At 45.8% G+C, this 19,667-nt stretch overlaps 5 protein-coding genes across 5 annotated transcripts; 4 read left to right on the top strand and 1 right to left on the bottom strand.

The window, feature by feature from the left end:
- Nucleotides 1-372: 372 nt before the first annotated feature.
- Nucleotides 373-3,160, top strand: LACBIDRAFT_307320 (uncharacterized protein; the record flags this gene model as incomplete). The annotated part of the gene is made up of 4 exons (XM_001885946.1): nucleotides 373-633; nucleotides 681-851; nucleotides 906-1,082; nucleotides 1,136-3,160. The coding sequence occupies 4 exons, from the start codon at nucleotides 373-375 to the stop codon at nucleotides 3,158-3,160; spliced, it is 2,634 nt and encodes an 877-aa protein (XP_001885981.1).
- A 378-nt stretch (nucleotides 3,161-3,538) lies between these two features.
- On the bottom strand, nucleotides 3,539-4,778 carry LACBIDRAFT_331577 (uncharacterized protein; the record flags this gene model as incomplete). The annotated part of the gene is made up of 5 exons (XM_001885861.1): nucleotides 3,539-3,577; nucleotides 3,668-3,815; nucleotides 3,875-4,305; nucleotides 4,338-4,515; nucleotides 4,678-4,778. 5 exons carry the CDS (start codon nucleotides 4,776-4,778, stop codon nucleotides 3,539-3,541), a joined length of 897 nt encoding a protein of 298 aa, XP_001885896.1.
- An 812-nt stretch (nucleotides 4,779-5,590) lies between these two features.
- LACBIDRAFT_331576 (uncharacterized protein) lies at nucleotides 5,591-6,477 on the top strand (the record flags this gene model as incomplete). The annotated part of the gene is made up of 3 exons (XM_001885945.1): nucleotides 5,591-6,137; nucleotides 6,253-6,307; nucleotides 6,459-6,477. The coding sequence occupies 3 exons, from the start codon at nucleotides 5,591-5,593 to the stop codon at nucleotides 6,475-6,477; spliced, it is 621 nt and encodes a 206-aa protein (XP_001885980.1).
- Nucleotides 6,478-9,613: 3,136 nt separating this feature from the next.
- LACBIDRAFT_331575 (uncharacterized protein) lies at nucleotides 9,614-11,535 on the top strand (the record flags this gene model as incomplete). The annotated part of the gene is made up of 8 exons (XM_001885944.1): nucleotides 9,614-9,624; nucleotides 9,704-9,735; nucleotides 9,913-10,130; nucleotides 10,182-10,407; nucleotides 10,499-11,067; nucleotides 11,116-11,181; nucleotides 11,212-11,304; nucleotides 11,401-11,535. The coding sequence occupies 8 exons, from the start codon at nucleotides 9,614-9,616 to the stop codon at nucleotides 11,533-11,535; spliced, it is 1,350 nt and encodes a 449-aa protein (XP_001885979.1).
- Nucleotides 11,536-15,021: 3,486 nt separating this feature from the next.
- On the top strand, nucleotides 15,022-19,553 carry LACBIDRAFT_331574 (uncharacterized protein; the record flags this gene model as incomplete). The annotated part of the gene is given in 24 exon segments (XM_001885943.1): nucleotides 15,022-15,198; nucleotides 15,218-15,221; nucleotides 15,277-15,431; nucleotides 15,509-15,557; nucleotides 15,673-15,734; nucleotides 15,768-16,062; nucleotides 16,111-16,532; nucleotides 16,692-17,072; nucleotides 17,124-17,256; nucleotides 17,443-17,502; nucleotides 17,632-17,661; nucleotides 17,721-17,723; nucleotides 17,768-17,811; nucleotides 17,917-17,953; nucleotides 18,115-18,205; nucleotides 18,528-18,529; nucleotides 18,594-18,654; nucleotides 18,686-18,721; nucleotides 18,799-18,831; nucleotides 18,866-18,878; nucleotides 18,976-19,033; nucleotides 19,079-19,111; nucleotides 19,161-19,381; nucleotides 19,431-19,553. 24 exon segments carry the CDS (start codon nucleotides 15,022-15,024, stop codon nucleotides 19,551-19,553), a joined length of 2,523 nt encoding a protein of 840 aa, XP_001885978.1.
- Nucleotides 19,554-19,667: the final 114 nt, after the last annotated feature.

Raw genomic sequence — 19,667 nt, 5'->3', positions numbered from 1 at the left:
GTCGGGAGCGTGTCGTTCGTTAAGCCAATGTCTTGTCAGCTGCTCAAGTGGCGTTTCGGGTGTTCTTTCGAGGAGAAATGGGTTGATATCGCCGGGGGATTCGGTGCGCCTGGGTGTAGGAGGACGTTGTTCGTATTCTTCGTCCCAATTCATGGTGGTAGTGGTAGCAGTGTATAATAACATGAACAAACAACGCGCTCATCTTTACCTCCAACGGTCTGAAATGAAATCCTGGTGGCTGGCATCTCTCCAAAATGATAAAAACCTGCTTCGAACGCAGTTTCGTGTCTCTATCGTTCCTTGTTCTTACCCTGAGTCGGCTTGAATAGTCCCACCCACACTCTTTTATAATTACAGTCGCTTTTCTCTAGTATGCCTGGCGTCGACTCTTCCTTGGCGGCTAGCGCGTCCGCGTACCCACACGCATCGGACCAAACTATAGTCGGTTACATTCTTATCGCGCTCATCATTTTCGCGGCTATGGCTTTGATCTTTCGGTCCCTCTTCAAACTCGTCAAAGCTGCTCGACGTCTTGACAAGGCTGATCTTAAATCTGCAGCTGCTGTGGCTGCTTCTGAGGGGGAGTTGTCCACGTCGTCTACCTCTGCTGGTGCTGCTGTTGGTAATCATAACGTACGTTCCGCTTGCTTTTTATTTGTTTTTCTACTCAATGTTGGTAGGCCCAGCACCTAACGCACCGCCTGAAATCAGCCATCCCACGGCGGTGGGACGACATCGACGATAAGCTGGACGAATTCGAGCGGCTGACGGTAAAGTACTACGGGAACGCTAAGCGCTATGCTGTGCGTACGTTACAGAACATGGGCGTCTTGGAGAAGGCGGCGGACGAGGTGTGTCCTTTCTTTTTCTTCTTTTCGTTTTGTCATGTCTTCAACGTTATTTAGGAAGGGGGCATCGCATCGGACTCACACTCGAAAGCGAATGCGAAAGCTAAATGGAGGCTGACGGCTGGATATTTCAATAAGACTGCCTCGACCTCGTCTCAACATCAGGACCAGGACCAGCGGCAACAGCCGGAAGACCCAGCAAACACGACCACAGACTCTGATCTGGAGCTCGATGTACGTCTCTTTCATCCCATCCCCCAACCAACTAACTGACACTCCCCTCCCAGCTCGAAGACACATCCATCGTCAAACTCCCCTCCCTCGACCTCTCCTCAACCCCAACACTCCCCTACCAACCCCAACCCTCAAAAGAACACCCAACAACACCCACGCACAAAGAAGTCCGGAGGATAACAGCCATCGACATCCTCGAAGCACTAGCCAAAGTTGGGCGTCTGTCTCTCTCTCTCAACACTACGTACACGGAAAAGATGGACTCGTTGCTCCCTCGCGTCTCGCGCGATTCCAAGGCCTCCTTTGAACACGGGAACACGAACATGGGAAAAGCCAACACGAAGGAATGGAGAAGACTCACGGCGCTTGATTACTTGAGTAAATTCGTAACTAGTGCGGTCCCGACGGATAGGAATAAACCGTTACCGCACCGGCCTATTTCGGTCGTTGGGTCTATGCATAGCAGTGTGTCTGTGGAGGATGTGGTTATCGGTCCTCCTCCTCCTTTGGCGCTTGCTGTGATTTCGGAGGAGGATCTGGAGGGAGGAGGTGCTTATGAAACTTCCGCTTGTCAAGACGACGACGGGAAGCAAGCTGATTCCGAGACTGAGAAAGATGCTAGCGCTTTACCCGTTCCAGTTGCACGTGCGCCTTCGACCCATCGTAGGTCGATGACCCTCCCTTTACAACAAGCGCAACCACACCTCAACCTCGCGTCGGGTCTTTCGCCTTCGCCTTCGTCTTCTCTTTCTCCTTCTTCTACCAAGGCTGGAGAAAAACTCTCTCTTCAGCTTCAGCTTCAGGCAGAAAAAGACGGACAAGTCGTTTCCGAGTCTGACGAAAACACAACAACGACAGAAGACTCAGAGCTTCGCCCAACATCAGACATACCCCACATCACAGCACTCGCAGAACTAGCAGCGTCAATCGTAGGCGAACACCCAGACGCTCCGCCCATCTTGGAGCGTGTGGCTTCTCTCTCCCTCCCTGCTTCTTCTTCGCTTTCACCTTTACCATATTCCCTTCCTCTGTTCGTTGACCCCACCTCCCTTTCCCTCTCCCTCGACCCCACTTCCACTCCACTCCAGAATCAGAATTACAACCACCAAGCAGCACCGTCAAAGTTCGCTTGGGCAGGCAACACCCACCGCACCACCTTTGGCCTCATAACACGCGCCAACGTCCCCCCCACCCCGCCTAGACTGGCCATGTTTGTGGGGAGTAGCGGGGATGGGGGTGATGTGGGGTTTAGGTCGAATGCTGGGAGTGTTGTCAATGTTCGGGTTGTTGGGACTGGGAGGGAGAAGAGTTTGGGTGCGGATACGGGGATCGTGCTTGTCCAGACGACGAGTTTAGATTTGGGGAGGGGTGCGGGGGTGGGTGTTAGGGGGAGTGCGAATGGGGGTCGGGGTGGGAATGGGAACGTGGATGCGAATAGGAACTCTCAGGCACATGTCAACGGGAACGCAAACGCGAATGGGAGCAGGAACTCAAATGTTGCTGCGAGTCCTACCGGAAACCTCCTCCCCCTCGCAAACACAAACGCAAACGCAACTACTAGCCCAGACGCCAATGTCAATTCGGCTGTGACAGGGCCGGAGTTATTAGAGAAAATAAAGGAGGCCATGGGCGAGAGCCAGAATGAGGGTCAGGTTGGGAAGGGAGGTCAAATTGACAGCGAGGGCCAGGTCGAGGATGATCAGCTTAGGAAGGAGGGTCAAGTTGAGCAGCAGGAGGGGCTCCTTGCGAAGGACGGTCCGGTCGAGAAGGAGGAACAGGTTATGACGGGGCATGTGGCTGGAAAGACTGCGACAGGGGGTACGATCGGAAAGACGTCAACACCTGCGCACGCTGGGACGACGACGTCCACTGGGAAGCCGTCAGCACCCACTCAGACTCCCAGGCCATCAGCATCCATACAGATTAACTCGAGGCAGTCTACGCCCGTACAATCCGCAAGACTCGCCGTTCCATTGAGGCCCACCCGAGGGAAGGAGAACCGGTATGTGGCTGGAGAGCCGCCGAGGAGCGTACGGAGGCCACCCTCGCAGCTTCGGAATGTGCTTTGTGCTATTTGATTTTTTTTACATATAGTAGATCTTTCTTTTTGTGTAGAACTTTTTTTATGCGATCGATTGGTTGAATTGGAGGATACTCGATTGACAATTTGGTTACTACTCTATGGGTTCATGTGTCGTGTTGCAATGGCTGGGTATGGTGATGTCATATCGCCTCAACAGCTCCCCCCAAGCGCAAGAATCTCCGAGCGATCTGAAGAATGCCCCCAATCCGACTGACTGGTGCCGAGTTTTCTGTATAGTAATCTGTACATCAGATTGGCATTCATCAATTGAAAAAACTCACTGTAGATTTTTATGTCGACGACGAGCTCAGCATCGTTACCAGTGGGGGAAACTTGAAGCAAGACCGAAAATTTGCAGGCACGCCTGATGTCTTCACCCTGGAAGAACACCCAATCGTAGTCGGATGGAATACTGACAAGGCCGTCGGTGAGGTTGAAGAGACCCTATGATAAAGACCATTAATTAAAATATTTTTGAATATATGCGCGTTTTACGGCGTACCTTTGCACCAGACTGTAGTAGGTCGGATGGCAGGGGGCATGAGAATGATGGTACTGTATCCAGTTCTGATGATTCTGTCATTCGTGCTGTGAAAATTTGCGATGGGGTTTCAGAGAGTAGGTTCTCGAAAACTAGAAATCGAGCGGTGCTGGTGAAGAAATTGAATCAGTGCTTTAGTATCATAGTACTCGACATTTTTGAACCCACAGAGAGCGAAACCCAGCCAGATCGAGTGGGATTATATAGAAAACTTTTACAAGCGTGAGGGCGTCATCGAGAGAAGGTGGGGGCGTAGACGCCATGGTATATTGGGGTAAAACGAGAAGTAGCGAAACCCGAGACTTGACCTTGTATTTATAGATTGATCGAGGCCATAAATAATACTGTTTACCGGTTTTGGGAAGTTGTTGTTCAACAGTAGTAAATAAACCCCGAGCGCGTCCGGGGTCGGCACACTCTCTGCCAACTGCCGCCGCAGCACGCGTGCTATCACTCCGACGTCCTCTTCTGCATCCTCGACGAATCCCAACACGCAGCAATGCACCACTCCACCTCCGCGTCTCGCGCGATTTAACGGCCTCCTTGTGGTGTTGCACAATCCTTGGCTTTAGAACACGGGAACACGAAAGCGATAAAAGCTAATAGATTATTTGAGTAAACTCGTCATCACAGCTGTCCCAGATAGGAATAAACCGTTCTCACTGTCAGCCTGCTTCCCGTCGTCTTCTTGAGGAGCTGAGGGTTCATCCACTTCACAAGTGTTAGGTCTTTCGTCTTCGCCTTCTTCCAAAGCTGATGAGGTCTCTCTCTCAGTCAGGCAGAGAAGGACGGACAAGTCATTTCCGAGTCTGGCGAGGCCCCAAACACAACGATAGAAGTTGACACACTCAACGAGCTTCGCCCAACATCAAACATACCCCACATCACAGCCTCCACCCCAGAATCACAATTACACCCCAAACAACCATAACTACCCAGCATCAAGGTTCGCCTGGGCAGGCAACACCCACCGAACCACCTCCTGCCTCGTGCAGCCTGGGACGACAACGACGACCACTGGGAAGCCGTCAGCACCCACAGACTCCCAGGTCACCAGCACCCGCAAACCCATGTACAGATCAGCTCGAGGCTATCTACGCCCGTACAATTCGCAAGACTTGCCGTTCCATTGAGGCCCAGCCAAGGGAAGGAGAACCGGTATGTGGCTGGAGAGCTGCCAAGGAGTCCACCTTCAACGTAATGTGCTTTGTGCTATTCTATTTTCATACTAGATCTTTCTTTTTGTGTAGAACTACTTGGAAGGGCGGTTTTTTAATGCGATTGATTAGTTGAATTGGAGGATACTCGATTGACGATTGTGTTACTACTCTATAGGTTCATGCGTCGCGGTGGGAAGGAGAGTCCCAAAGGGCTGATGTCGTAAGTATTCCCTCAGCAACAGCTCCAATGCCCATCATAGCCCAATAATCTCCGACCCATAGACTTGCTGATAAAGCTCGACCGAGGGATTAAAAAAGAACCTTTGGTAATGGACGACACAAGGACAACAAATTATGACTATCTAGCACGTTTTATCATGACTACTAGTACCTTAGAGTAGTTGGTCCACCTTAGGCCTAGCACCTCTACATGCTTCTGGGCCCTTAGAGGCCGATTCTTTGTCTGGGGGTAACAGGCCTGAGAGGGGGATCTTCCTGAGCGCTGATGGCGCTGTCAGCTATTTATATCCCCCATCAGATCAAGATCCGAATCAGATGCACTCCAGCCTGTTGCGCCTCGCACCAGCGAGCACATTGAGCGCTCGCGCTCTGTCCTTTGGGACTTCGCCATTCTTTACGCTTACACTTCATAAATGTACCATGTGCTAGAAATAAACGATTTTTCCTTATCTTCTTGTCTGACTCTCATCGTCGCTTCATCTCGATGTTGCTCAGCAAAGCACGCGCCCGACAGCCTGCCACAAAGGGATTTGGACAAGCTTTTCGCAGTCCCCACAAGAGGCAGGATAGTCAGAAAAGCTCGACTTTTGTCACGTATCTCAGCCAAGAGGATAAGATATGTCGCCTCAAAGCGAAATTGGCTCAGCTTCAGGCATTACCTCCAGAGGAGCTTACGGTTATGGAAGAGGATGAGGGGGGAGGCGAGGGAGATGGTCTCGCTGAGACTGAAGAAGCACAAGGTTCCTCGCCAGTGCCTGATGACTGGATGGACGTGGAGGCACCCGCCAACCTCCCTCAACCGCCCCCCTCGCCACCAAGGACCCCTATTTCTGCCAAAATATGTCGCACTGGTCCTGATGCTGCCACCAATCTTCTGTATGAACAGTGGAAGGCCCTCACACCCCTGCTTATTGCTCCGCTTGTCCGATTTTTGTCCATGACAAAAGGAATCAAATACTCCCCTCCTGGGGACATTCGCGCATCCTGCCTTCACCCACACATGTGTGTGACGAAGACCCGAAAAGTTCTATGTTTGTTCTTTGATCATACGTATTGACTGTTCTCATCCAGCACGAGATCTAACCACCCTTGGCTGTAGCCCTATGCCTTATACCCTGCAATAATGCACTTTATTCATTTCCATAGGGAGTGCATTTGACCACTTGGTCAGGATGTGGGTTAATGCACAGCTTGCTGTAGGGTGGGTAGAAAGAGGTATTGTTGATATGGGTACCTATTTATTATTTAATTCTGGGGAGACATTTATGTTCCCACAGCTTTGTTTCTCCTAGAAAGAACACCTGAAACTTTACCATATATATATTTGATGATGTTCTGACACTCCTAAATAGTTTCCTCTGTCAAATCTGACCGAAATAGGCTGGATGCAACAAATCCATTTTGGATGACCTTGGGCCTTTTGATGCCTTTGGTACACAATTGTCAACAATGCATAGTTTTACTTCTGAGGAGATATATATGTCCTACAGCTTTGTTCCTCCTAGAAACAACCTTTAAAACTTCACCGAATATATCTGTGATAATGTTCAGACCACTCCAGATAGTTTCCCTCTGTCAAATCTGACTGAAATAGTTGGATGCAACAAACCACAGCTGGGTTGTGGGTGATCACGGGAAGGGAAGGGAGGGGACACGTTAGCTCACCTGGGTTGGTGACACTGGTGATGGGCACTCATCGCCCTTGGTAGTGGTAAGGGTGCACGTGTGTCACCGTCCATGGGTAGACTTTTGGCTTGCAACCTGTGTTGGTCCAAGTGGTTGAGAGTCAGTGGAAGACGGAAGAGAGGGAGGTGTATCATTGAGGTCCCCATTGAGGTGAGGTTGAAGAGTTACCAAAGCTGATGAAACTTGTGTTTCAGCTAGGGGATATTGATGGAGGGTGTTGATGGTGGATCATCATTGTCATCAGGTGTTGGGGTCATGTCCGTTGTCCTGAAAGTCGACGTCAACGTGTGGTGTGCCATGTCAGCCATTTCGTGGTGGAGCCGTTGGCACCGATGATCCGACGACTCGTGGCCGTTGTGGTGGTAGTGGTGGGCGGTCGCCGTCGTTGGTGGAGGGTGATGGTGGTGAATTGTTGTTGTCGTCCCTAGTTGTGGAGTCTTGGTGTCGTCGACGTGGCATGCCCTGTTGGCATACCACATCAGCCATCTGCTGGTGGCGCCGTTGGCAACGCTGTAGGAAAAACTCACCATAATGAAGTTAGACATACTCAGTTAATGTCTAATGGGCCCAGCTGATCCGTTGTGCTCCACGAGATGAAGCTCCCACATGGACGTGGACGCCGCTCATCGTCGTCATCTCTGTTATCGACCTCGTCATCCGAGTCATCGAAGGGCATGTCTGCAAGTTCCTGCTCGAGGATTTGTTCGTCTATGGGACTGCTCGGTCAATGATGATGGGATGTAGATATGAGCAAAGCATGTACATTTTCGAAGGGCTACCACTAAGAGGAAAAAGGGGAGAGGTGCGAGAAGGAGTTGCGGTGGTTACAGTTGACAGCATCGATGTGGCATGCTCAACCACACATCAACAGTGCTCGGAAAACGCCGAGCGCTGGCGGAGAGTTGCGCAAGTCGCTCCAGCGTCTGTTATTGGGAAGAGAAAAATATGGAAAAATGTATTTAGAGGTTCTGAGGAATGATATTAACATTTAAGATAGGTGGCAATATGTATTCATCGGGCAGGGAGTAAAAGTCATAAGAAGTCTAATATCGCAAATGAGATTCCGGCACTTTCAGTTGCTTTATTGTGACCCTCTGCATCTATCCCATCCACCTGTATCTCCACAATCTTCTGATTTCCATAAAACTTTGGGAATACATTCAGTTTTTTCTTCTGAAGATATCTATGGAGTTTTATGGCCATTGGATGGTTTAAGTGGACACAGTATAGTTAAAGTCTGAAGAAACACACCCTATTCAATGGCTTTCACAAACAAAACCTTCATTATCAAAGTGGATACTGTACTCAGAGACTTTTACTGACACCAACCTTTACTTAGGATCCTGTGAATCTAATTCCCTGAAATTTAGAACAGTACACCAAGTTTTCCCAACACAATTACATGTTTTAAAACCCTCCTAAATATGAAAAAATGAAAACAAGACTTTCAGGTGTGTTATTATACTCAAAACACAAAACTGCCTGTTCTAATATCCTTTCACTTATGCTATGGATATTTGGTAGACTCTAGCTGGCATGTATTAGTTTACAACTTGCTGGAATGATATGTTTTTGGGCTTTAAAAACAAAGATACTCTTTTCTCTACAACTTTTAGCCAACTTATGATAGTGTGTTAAGTCAGAGTTCCTAATTCAATCATGCTGACCTATTTTACCACTGTCAGTATAATGTTGCCTTCCCCTCCTTGCTCAATTTCTGTTGGTTTCAATATGTTTGGAGAGTTTGCATCTGTTTGTCTACAGCTTTCAAACTCGTCATCCAACTTCACGATGTGGCATCCATCCACTTGTGAGGGCGCCATGCACACGAAAAATGGAAAAATGGGCTATGTTCTTCTTTTAGAGTACTGAAATATATATTTTCATCAAATACAAGTGCAGAGAATGAATGACCGTGCCTTTTGAAGATCTGGGCTCTTGGGGGTAACTATTTGTATCTATGTGGCAATGCCTTTGGCAGCGTCATCCAGCCGAAACCTGAGCCATCCATCCGAAAAGCTGCTGAATTGAAATACAAAATACTACTATATGATACAAACCAATTGAAATTGAAGAACTATGAGGTCAAATCCATGAATATATTGAATGACACCCACAAAAGCACACTTTTCATGAATTCCGCTCTCAGAAGCTACCTTTGTTGATGATTGTTTGTTACCTAGAAGGATCAAAGAACAAAAGGTCATCCGGAACATGACTTGCGCATCCATCATCTCCCCACCTCCGATTGAGGTGGAAATTTTTTGAAAAAATTGGAAATATATTTCTACATTACTTGGTAGCTTTGAGTAGCTGTAACACAAGTTTTGATGGAGAAAACTGAAAATCATTACAATTGGAATATTCTGGTGAAATGCAGCTTTTTTAGAAGAATTATGACATGGAAAAACATATGTGGATGCTCTTTTGGCAAGAAAAACATACACAGAATACAAGAAAATATACCAGTCAACAATGCTGATCCAGGATGTACCATTTCTAAGAATTTTCAATCATAAAACATATCTGAGCTATATTTAGATCTGTCCAACATTCTGGATCCCTAGAAAAAACATATTTGGATGCTGTTTAGGCAAAAAGAAAACATCCACAGAATACAGGAAAACATACCAGTCATCGATGCTGATCCAGGATGAGATTTTTGAATCATCAAACATATCTGAGCTATATTTAGATTTGTAATAAATTACAAACATTCTGGATCTCAAGAAAAAACATATCTGGATGCTCTTTAGGTAGACAAAACATACAGAAAACATATCAGTGACCCAGAATATCCCATTTCTGAGAATTTTTAATCATGAGACACATGTGAGTTATATTTAGATTTGTAATAAATCACAAACATATCAGGCTAAAAATAGATGCTGTAGAATGATATTATAAGCAGAAAACATATTCTGGGGGTATTTTTTATTATAGGTGCAATGATTTTTATTTTTGAAAGGCTTTTTTTCAAATATTCCAATGTTCCACAGCCCATGGCATTTTGGCCAAGTGGCCAATTGCACACACTATGGAAATGAATAAGGTGGAACATTCCAGGTCAATTTGGTCTAAAACTACAGCCTGGGCTGATCTAACACCTCATCCTTGCAGACTTTGACACCTTCAAAATTGTCGCCTGTGAATGTGAGGACCTCGTCAACCATGGCCTTTTTCCAACATCACCATCCCAGCCACGCATGGCTGTTTCCATCCCACTCATCCAGCTTTATCATGCTCTTTTTGAGTGCTCCTGTGATGCCATTAATGCTTTTGCCCATGCTCTGAACACATTCTATGGACGCCGAGGCTTTATACATTGCAACTCTAAGGTAGGTCTCCAACCATTGTGTTATAGCTATTGTCCTACTGATCTAAACCAGGGGGAAGTTGTTCAAGATGCCTTCTGTCGAGGGTTCGGACACGCCGTTCAATGGTACAACAGTTTGCAAGTCTCTATTGAACATCAACTCAAAGGAGCCATCCTGGCAGGTGACGCCACTGTCCGTGACCACAAGCAGCCAGTCCCTCTCACTCTTGCAATCAATCCTGAGGCACCCATGTCACACCCAAGTCCAACCATCTTTGATGTCCCCCTGTCGACCCCAGGTCAATCCAATCTTGAGGCACCCATATCCCCCTCTCCCAGTGTTGCAAATGAGTCGCCGCTTTCCCCTCCACCACTCAAGGAATGTCACAGGATTCTTCAACGACAATGCCCCGCTTGCTTCGCCTTGGATAAGTTTGGACGATCTGGACGCACATATGTGGACTGCAATTTGTATCAAATTTGTGCTGATAGAGATCATCAGCAGCACAGATATTATAGTTGCCACCGATGGGAATTTTAGCCAATGGCATAGGAAAGATGCAGGCGACTGCCCTGAGTTTTATAGTCCTGAGTACTTCCTGAGCAAGGAGTACGTTGACGGTGTTGGAAAACATATCACTACAGTGCGGGGCAAACCACCCAAAGCTCACAAGCCGGCGAAGGTTCCTGATGAGGCAGTGAATGACTGTGAAGAGGGACACGATTCTGGAAGCAGATCAACCGTGAAAACCAACATGGATCACTACGATGATGGGGGCATAATGGCTCTTGTCTGTCATCATGACGTTCCACTTTTTCTCGCCAACATTGATACCCCTGGCGAGCAACAGAAGTACGCTGTTTCCCTCATCGAGCATCTTTTTTCCCTCCTCCCTTCAACCACCACAGTCACCGTTCTCTATGATGTGGGTTGCATTCTTGATCGCAGCCTCAATTTGGTGAGTAAAAGCCCCTCTTCACACACTTCTGATTCTCATTTTCGTCAGTATGACATTCTCCCACCCGATATCACGGATCGGTTAGATTTTGGTACCAGCGCTATGCATGCTTATGTACATCAGTGGTCCTGCCAGCTTGTATAGAATCCACGCATCCGTGAAGGCCCTGGACTTTCCGATGGCGAAGGCGTCGAGCGCTTCTGGTCTCGATTGCGGAAGATGATTGGTGTTACGAGGGTATCTGCAGTTTGTCATCCACAGTCTTAGGTTACCTCTTAACCCTATTAACAATCTATACAGTGACGCCGAAGGATATGGCTGCTTGACAGACAGACTTCCTCAATCGGTGAAGAGCTACATGACGACCTTGGTGATTGGATCTGGCATTGGCTGAAAACGACTGAAGCTGAGCTCCTTGAAACTAAGCAGAAGTTGACTGACTGTGGCGTGCCAATGGACGAATTGTGAGATCAGTGGGTGCTTCAGCAAGCAGCACAACTTTCTCTTCGGGCACTAGTACCTACCACTTTTATGATAAAGCCTAGGCAGTTGCCTGCACAGTCATTTAAATCTGGCCAACTAAAATTATGATATGAGAAACCTGGACTACAGAAATGAAATGGATATCATTGGAGTGCCAGGCAATTTTGTTCTATAATTCATTTCTATTTCATTACTTCCCTAGGGCAATATCATTGGTATTTCATTGCTGTACCAGGTCGATTTCATTACTATTTCATTCCTTATCATTACTTCCCTAACCCAATATCATTGGTATCTCATTTCTCCCAGGGCTTATTTCATTGCTTTCCCAGCCCAATATCATCGGTATTTCATTAGTCTACCAGGCCAATTTCATTATCATTTCACTAGTCCCTACCACCTTATATGATAAACCTTAAGCAAATGCCTGCACAGTTATCTATTTCCTGCCAGGTGTGTTATGATATGAGATACTTAGGCAAGCTAAATGAAATATGTCTCATTTCCTGCCAGAGGCATTTCATTGTCAGGGATATTTCATTTCTTGCCTGGGATATTTCATATCCATTTCATTGCTTGCCCTGGGTTATTTCATATTCTTGCCTTGGGCTATTTCATATCCATTTCATTCCTTGCCTTGTGCAATTTCATATCTTTGCTTGGGCAATTTTATATCTCTACCTGGGCAATTTCATATCCATTTCATTCCTTGCCTTGTGTGATTTCATATCTTTGCCTGGGCAATTTCATATCCATTTCATTCCTTGCCTTGTGTGATTTCATATCTTTGCCTGGGCAATTTCATATCCATTTCATTCCTTGCCTTGTGTGATTTCATATCTTTGCCTAGGCAATTTCATATCCCTGCCTGGGCTATTTCACATCCATTTCATTCCTTGCCTGGGGCAATTTCATATTCTTGCCTAAGCAATTTCATACCTACCCTACTGCGTTTATCATTGCCCCCTCACTGTTTCCCACAGTTTGCTCACTGTTTCCAGGGTCCAAAAGCACACTTCTAAATATGGAAATGTGTGCTTTTCTAAAAGAAAAATAGCAATAAAATAGGGAAAATTCATGGGATAATAGTACTCAAATTTGCAAGGTTTGTATTTGTCAGGGTCCATTGGGGGATGTCATGATATTGGTCACATGACCAATTACCAAAAATGGTCAAAAACGAAAGTTGTAGCCCTACACTGTAGCTTCCCAAATCTGTTCGAATTATGTTCTGAAGTGCTCCCATTATGGATATATGAGGTAAAGGAATCCCAAAAGCGTCGCATTTTTTTTTGTTTTTTGCATTTTTCTCCCTGAAAACAAAACCAAACAATATGATTTCAGTATATTTAGAAAGCTAAAAGAAAGGGCTACAGTTATTGTATCATGGGAAAATTGACCAAAAAAGGAAGGTCAACATAGTCAACTTTGATATCAGCTCTTTGAGTGCTATATGATGATGGGCTGATTCATCCTTGGAGGTGTCCTCAAGTCAGGTCATGTTGTAAGTTGACAATGTATTGAGACAGAACAGTAGATATCAACATGAAAGCAGACAGTGTGAAAGCCAACTTGGGCATGATGTAAAAAATTGATAATGTGGCAATCACAATATGTAAAGTCATGGCAATCCTTCAGTCATATCCCCACATGAACTTATAATTATGTTTTGAGATAGGACAGTAGGTATCAATATGAAAGGCTTAGAATAGCCTTTCCTAATGTGAAAGACAACTTGTGCATGATGTCAAAAACTAATGCTGCAGCACTGGCAATATGTAAGATCATGTCAATCCTTCAACCTCATCCCCATAACCTAGACAGGGCCAAGGACACCATAACCTACATGTCAACTACAAACTTTTCTAATGAAAAAGCACACTACAAACTTTTGTAGTCTAAAAAAGCGGACACTACACACATTTTCAAATGAAAAAGCAGACACTACAAACTTTTCCAATAAAAAAGCGCACACTACAAACTCTTGTAGTCTATAAAGTGGACTCTACAAAAGTTTGTAGTCTCAAAAAGCACACACTACAAACTTTTGTGGTGAAAAAGGCAGACATCAGTAAAAGTTGTAGTCTATGTCCAACTTTTGTAGTCTTTTGTAGTCCATTAGTAAATTTTATAGTCTATGTCCGACTTTTGTAGTCTTTTGTTATCATTTCTAGTCATTAGTAAATTTTGTAGTCTATAAGTCACTTTTGTAGTCTGTCAGAGTCAATTTCCAATTTAGGGTATATACCTTCCTTTTTGAGTCAATTTTCCCATGATACAACTATCATAGCCTTCTCTATTAGCTTTCTAACTGTTGAAATCATGTTGTTTGGTGTTGTTTTCATGGAGAAAAATGCAAAAAAAGCCGGTGGTGAGAAGAATCTCTTGCCTGATATCTTCACAATAGGAGCACTTTAGAGCATAATTCAAACAGATTTGGGAAGCTACAGCACAGGGCTACAACTTTCATTTTGGGCTATTTTTAACAATTGGTTATGTGACCACCCTCACCATAACACATTGGACAGACCTGACAGGTATTAATGAAATCGGCCTGGTATGGTAATGAAATACCAATAATATTCGCCTAGGGAAGTAATGATAAGAAATGAAATCAGCCAGGTGCAGTAATGAAATGCCAATGATATTGGGCTGGGGGAGCAATGATAAGTAATGAAATCGGCCTGGCAGAGCAATGAATACCAATGAATTAGGCTGGGGAGGTAACAATAAGAAATGAAATAGTAATAAAATTGGCCTGGTAGAGTAATGAAATACCAATGATATTGCACTAGGGAAGCAATGAAATGATAATGAAATCAGCTAGTAGAGTAATGAAATACCAATGATATTAGGCTAGGGAGGTAATGAAACAGTAATGAAATTGCCTGGCAGTACAATGATATCCATTTCATATCTGTAGTCCCAGTTTCTCATATCATAATTTTTAGTGTTTAAAGGTTCAGTTCAGTCCGGTTTTTTGCCCCGAAAACGCGCAACCGTGGACCGCAACCGGTTCAAGACCGACCCAGATATTGAGGGAACCGAACCGAACCACCTAGGACCGGTCTTTTGCGGTCCATGATACCGGTTCAGACCGATCCAGACCGGTTTTTTTGCGTGTAATTTATTATACCAATATAAACCATTTGTATCTCAACCATTATTACTCTGAAAAATAAACGGGTTATATAAAATGGTAAAGCATATAAATACCCGTCATTCTACCAATTTTCAAGAGATTTAATGAAGATTTGACATAGCTATGACTGAAACCGAATTACATCTCATAGAGACTCGGGTAAAATATGGATTTGGTTATATCTTTCTCAATTCTTAACCGTTTTTGATGAAACAAAAACCCAATAAAAGGCAATAAACGTGGTTACAAGGCTATGTAACGCACGTGACCGTTTAACCGGTTGCAACCGATTAAAACCGGTCTTTGAACAGTTTTAAAAGATTTTCAAAATGAGGCAACCAGCAACCAGACCAACCCCAAATTGGGGCAACTGCAACCGAAAAAAAGACCGGACCATGGTCCGGTTCAGTTCGGTCCTATGGACTGAACCTTTAAACACTAATAATTTTAGTTGGCCAGATTTAAATGACTGTGCAGGCAACTGCCCAGGTTATATCATAAAAGTGGTAGGCACCACTCCTTCAGGCTCGTAAGCTTCAATCTCAAGCTTTGACTTCCCTTCCTCACTGAATCCCAATGTTTAGATGCCCCTGCACGTCTCAAAAAGGAACTTGACAGCGTTCTCAAGCTTCAGTCGACCATCGACACGACAGATGATGTGATCACCTGCCTTGCTGACCGATTCTCGAAGTCAACATTAGAAAGTTTGGCAAGAACCCAAGAACGGCTCAAGGATAAGGTACAAGTACTATACCAATCGTTGAACATCGAAGAATCATTCCCAGAACTCCAAAACATTGACCTTGACTTTGTTAGGCTTTTAGTGCTGGCCTGCGACCTCAAAATCAACATCTGAAAGCGGGCGGTTGGTAGTTTCTTTGAGTGGGATAGATTGGATCAAGCGGCTGGTGGTCATAACCAAGCCATAGGTTCGCTTGCCTGTATTTGTCTTGCTTACACTCACTTACTTCATATAACAGGGACCAAGATTCACCAAAGCACTCGAGACGCGATTGCCAAAAGGAAGCTGGCCCTTCTCAAAGTGATTTGAAAGTTCAATTTGTATTGTGAACAGCTAGCAGCCATCTACTGCCCTGAGTGGGGACTCCCACTCCCTGAAGCCCTCCCTGTCAAGCTCGATGCCTTGCAGAATAGCTCCTCACTCTTGGAAGACATCTGGATTATGCACAGTCCACAGGAGATTCCTCGATGGCTCGATGAAGTTGAGGTTCGAGTTGGGATACGAGCAATGTTGAAGGTAGATCATTGCTTGGAGGAACGTCGTAGATTAGGTCAGGAAGCAGATAATTTGTGTCGCTGGTTTGGCCAGGAGCTCTTGGCTCTGGAGGCTGCTGTTCTCTCCCCATCCAGTGAGTCAGTCCATTTGACATTCAACACGCCGACTGAGTTTCTATCAGACCAACCCATTTTGGTCCTTCTCGAGACCTGGCATGCTCATCTTCTCTCACTCAAATGCCGATGGACCAATGTCCTTGCATCAGGTGTTCACTTCGAAAGTCACGTCCAAGCTGCGACTGACCTGAAACATCGCATGCCAACCTTTACTCCTACCTCTCCAGCCACCAATGTCCGTGGACCTGTGACATGGCTAACGCCCCTTACAGAGAGGGTCGCTGAACTTACTGATGCCGACCCTGCCTACCATGCATTCGATTTCATTGAGCATAACGACATGGCTAGGGACACAGGGGAAGTCCTTTTTGCCGACCTCATTGATGCCGAGTTAGATGATGACAATGAATCGTTTAACGACCATCTGGAGCAATTACCACCCCAACATCTGCCGGAAGATCCTATAAAGCTGGTCTGGGACTTGCCTGTAAGTGAAAACATAATTCTTCGTCATTGAAACTCTATAATATTGTGTTCTTAGAACAACTTGATGGAGGACACAACAATTCTGGACGTGCTCCATTTCCAAACATTTGCGCCGCTACCCACTCACCGCCACCAGCGCTGAGTACCCAATGCCAAGAAGGACCGCTTTGTTTTCGATGAGGAAGACATCCTACGCTTTGAAACTCCTCGGGCACTCCTCAATGATGTGTGTATCAATAGCACTGCCACACTCTTTCAACATACCTGGTCCCGCCCCAGTGAATATCACGAAATGGATAGCCGACGCTGTGCCATCTTTTCGACTTTCAACCTCCACATGGTGCACTACAATTGCCCACTCTCTGATATCTGGCACCGTACCTCTCATCTGGAATTCTGGCATAAGGACATCTGGCTACTCCCCATCCATCGACCATGCCCCGCTGGTCATTGGGTATTAGCTGTTATTCTGGTGTCATCGGGCAAAATATTTCTATTTGACAGCTTCACTGAACTTGCCCCGTGGAAACATGAAATCAGTGTAAGTCATTCTTATTCATGACTGCTGATCTATATACTGACAAGATTTCAGGAAATAATGCTTCTAATTACTCGGCTTGTCCTCGCTTCGAATCATAACGGCCATCCGCTTCACATTATTACCGAAGAAGGCTGGTCCGCGCAGCCCCTTTTATTGCATGCTGTCCAGAACAACGGCCATAGCTGTGGGTTGTGGGTTCTTGCCTGCATTGCAGCAGTTCTACAAGGCTTCCATATCACGGGTCTTAAAGAGAGGGACCTCCCGGCATTCAGACAGAGTCTACTTCATCACATTTTCCTTCTTCCCTGACATAACATGACATTAGATACAAGATCTGCGTATTGCGAGTGTACACTATTGAATATATCAGATACTCACTCCATTCTTATGCCGTTGCCTATTCTCTTTGGTATGCAAAACCTTTCGCTAGGTATGCCGCCTGGAAAATAAGGATTTCCATCATTGTGTTGCACAACAACTGCTCCATCCAGCAAATGATCTCCCCAACCTCGAGTGTCATTCCCTGCACTTTCCTCCACCTCTCACTCACTCCATCCAGCTGAAGAAGGTGTGCCTTGCATGTCTGAAAGTAAGTCCAAAACTTTTCCAAATCCTTGATTCGGTCGGAGAGCGATTCGGTTTTATTAGTGCGTAAGTAGTCTTGTGCTGCTGCCTCGACATATGACTTGGAACAGGCATGAAGATGGATTCAAAGCTGGGTGTGGCGGCCATCGGCCTGGTAAGCCCAGTACTCGGGTTTGGAAGGGTCGCTGGAGGAAACATTAGATGCTCAAATGACAGAAGCAGATACGACGTACGTTGGTGCTGTTACTTCAGGCACTAGGGCCGTATTCTTTGGGCCGGCGATGGCATGGCTAGTGGTAGGAAATATTGAAACGTAGTCAGATAGTTTTGAATGTCCACATACCCTGAGTCTTGTGATTGTCGTCTTTTCTGTCGTCGTGCTAGTAGAATATCAGATCTGTGACTTGAAGATTTCAATGTTATAAGTCAATGGCCAGATAAAGGACTCTTACCATAGGTAGCAATGTGCGCTTTTTGCTCTGTTGGCTTTTCGTTTGGCATCCGCTGTGTAATGTAACTGTGGTTGACCCATTGAGGGAGCGTGTAAGGTAAGTGTTAAGTGCAAAACTCAGAGCAAACCCCATAAGTGGTCTGACTTTTACTCATTCTCTTTCTATGTGTTCCAACCGCTGCATCTGTGAGTGAAAACATTCTAGTAAACTTACTGATTGAATCCATGAGGTTAACCAGGCGATCCATCCCCTATGAATTGCACTTTGACGATCTTATGTTTTGCATTGAGCATCGGTTATTTGCACAGCCAAATTGCCGTAACCTTAGCTTAGGGCTTGTTTAGGGTTGCAACTCCATGTGCTTGTTCGTTCCTCAATCTATATCAGACATACCCAATCTCTTCGATCTAAATCACAGAGGTATGTTCTGTTGAATCCTATTTTGTTTCTGTCCGATCACTATAATGTCGGCAATGTCTTGTAGAACAAATGTCGGATATCATAGCTATCTACAATGCTCTGGCCTGCATGAATCCTTCGTTCGCGTAAGATGCTGTTGCTATTCCTGGGTTGAAGGTGGCTGATGGAGATTGCCGAACAGCTATACAGTTGGTGTGTATATAAACCAACCAACCCTGAATTCGACCCTTAAACTCTTACCCCCATCATCTGCTGTTCCGCGTTCCCAGCCAACCACCCACTTGGTCTTTCCATGCTTCATCGTAAGTTCCTTCGTCACTCTACATTTGGTAGCAGCTCACAATTATGTGTAGGCACCTCTGTCTCACGCCCTGGCTTCAACGAGTGCTGCCTCCAGTGGTAAGTCGTGTCAATCCGAAAGTTCAGCGCTAATCCATATTTTGTAGGCGACACTCCCACTCATGCCAATACCCCCTCTGGGGCCCGAGATGTCATCAACGATAAGTGGTGTAGTGGTACGAACAGATGGGACACTCGCGTTTTGATCAGTGCCAGACTCACCTGAGATCGATGTACTCAACGGTCAGTGATGTTGCCGTTCAAAGGGATGAATCACTCACATCTTGATTAGCTACTGATTTACCTGCGCTCCATCGAGCCCCTCGTCCTGCAGGCACAACTACCCCTCCTGCCGTTAACGGGCAACTTCTAAGTGGTGGGACCAGCATGAGTGATGACATCCTCATTGTGTCTTGTGGTTTCTGCGAAGCTCGCAACGTTGTGGAGACATCGAAGGACGCGTACTATGTTGTATTCAAGGGAAAAGGCAGTGTAGGTATATACTGGTCTATTGTAAGTTCAACTTTCATTGTTATCTTCTTTTGCTTACCCGTTCTTTTAGGACGACGCCAATGCCTTCGTTCGGGGCGTGCCTAATGGTTGTGTAAAACATTACACCACTTGCAAGGCCACTTTTGATGCGCTTGCTCAGGCCAAAGCATCTGGGGGTGTCGAGTTTTTGTAGACTTGGACATTCATTCATTGCATGCACCCTCCTTCCCACTCCAAAACCATGTTCTTTACCCACATGCACGCTTTCCCCCTTCTTGGCCTCGCACTTCTTGGACTCAATCGAAGA

This window comes from Laccaria bicolor, genomic scaffold (assembly GCF_000143565.1).
Source record: "Laccaria bicolor S238N-H82 LACBIscaffold_34 genomic scaffold, whole genome shotgun sequence".
NCBI lineage: Eukaryota > Fungi > Basidiomycota > Agaricomycetes > Agaricales > Hydnangiaceae > Laccaria > Laccaria bicolor.
This window is presented reverse-complemented; position numbering and strand designations above follow the sequence as displayed.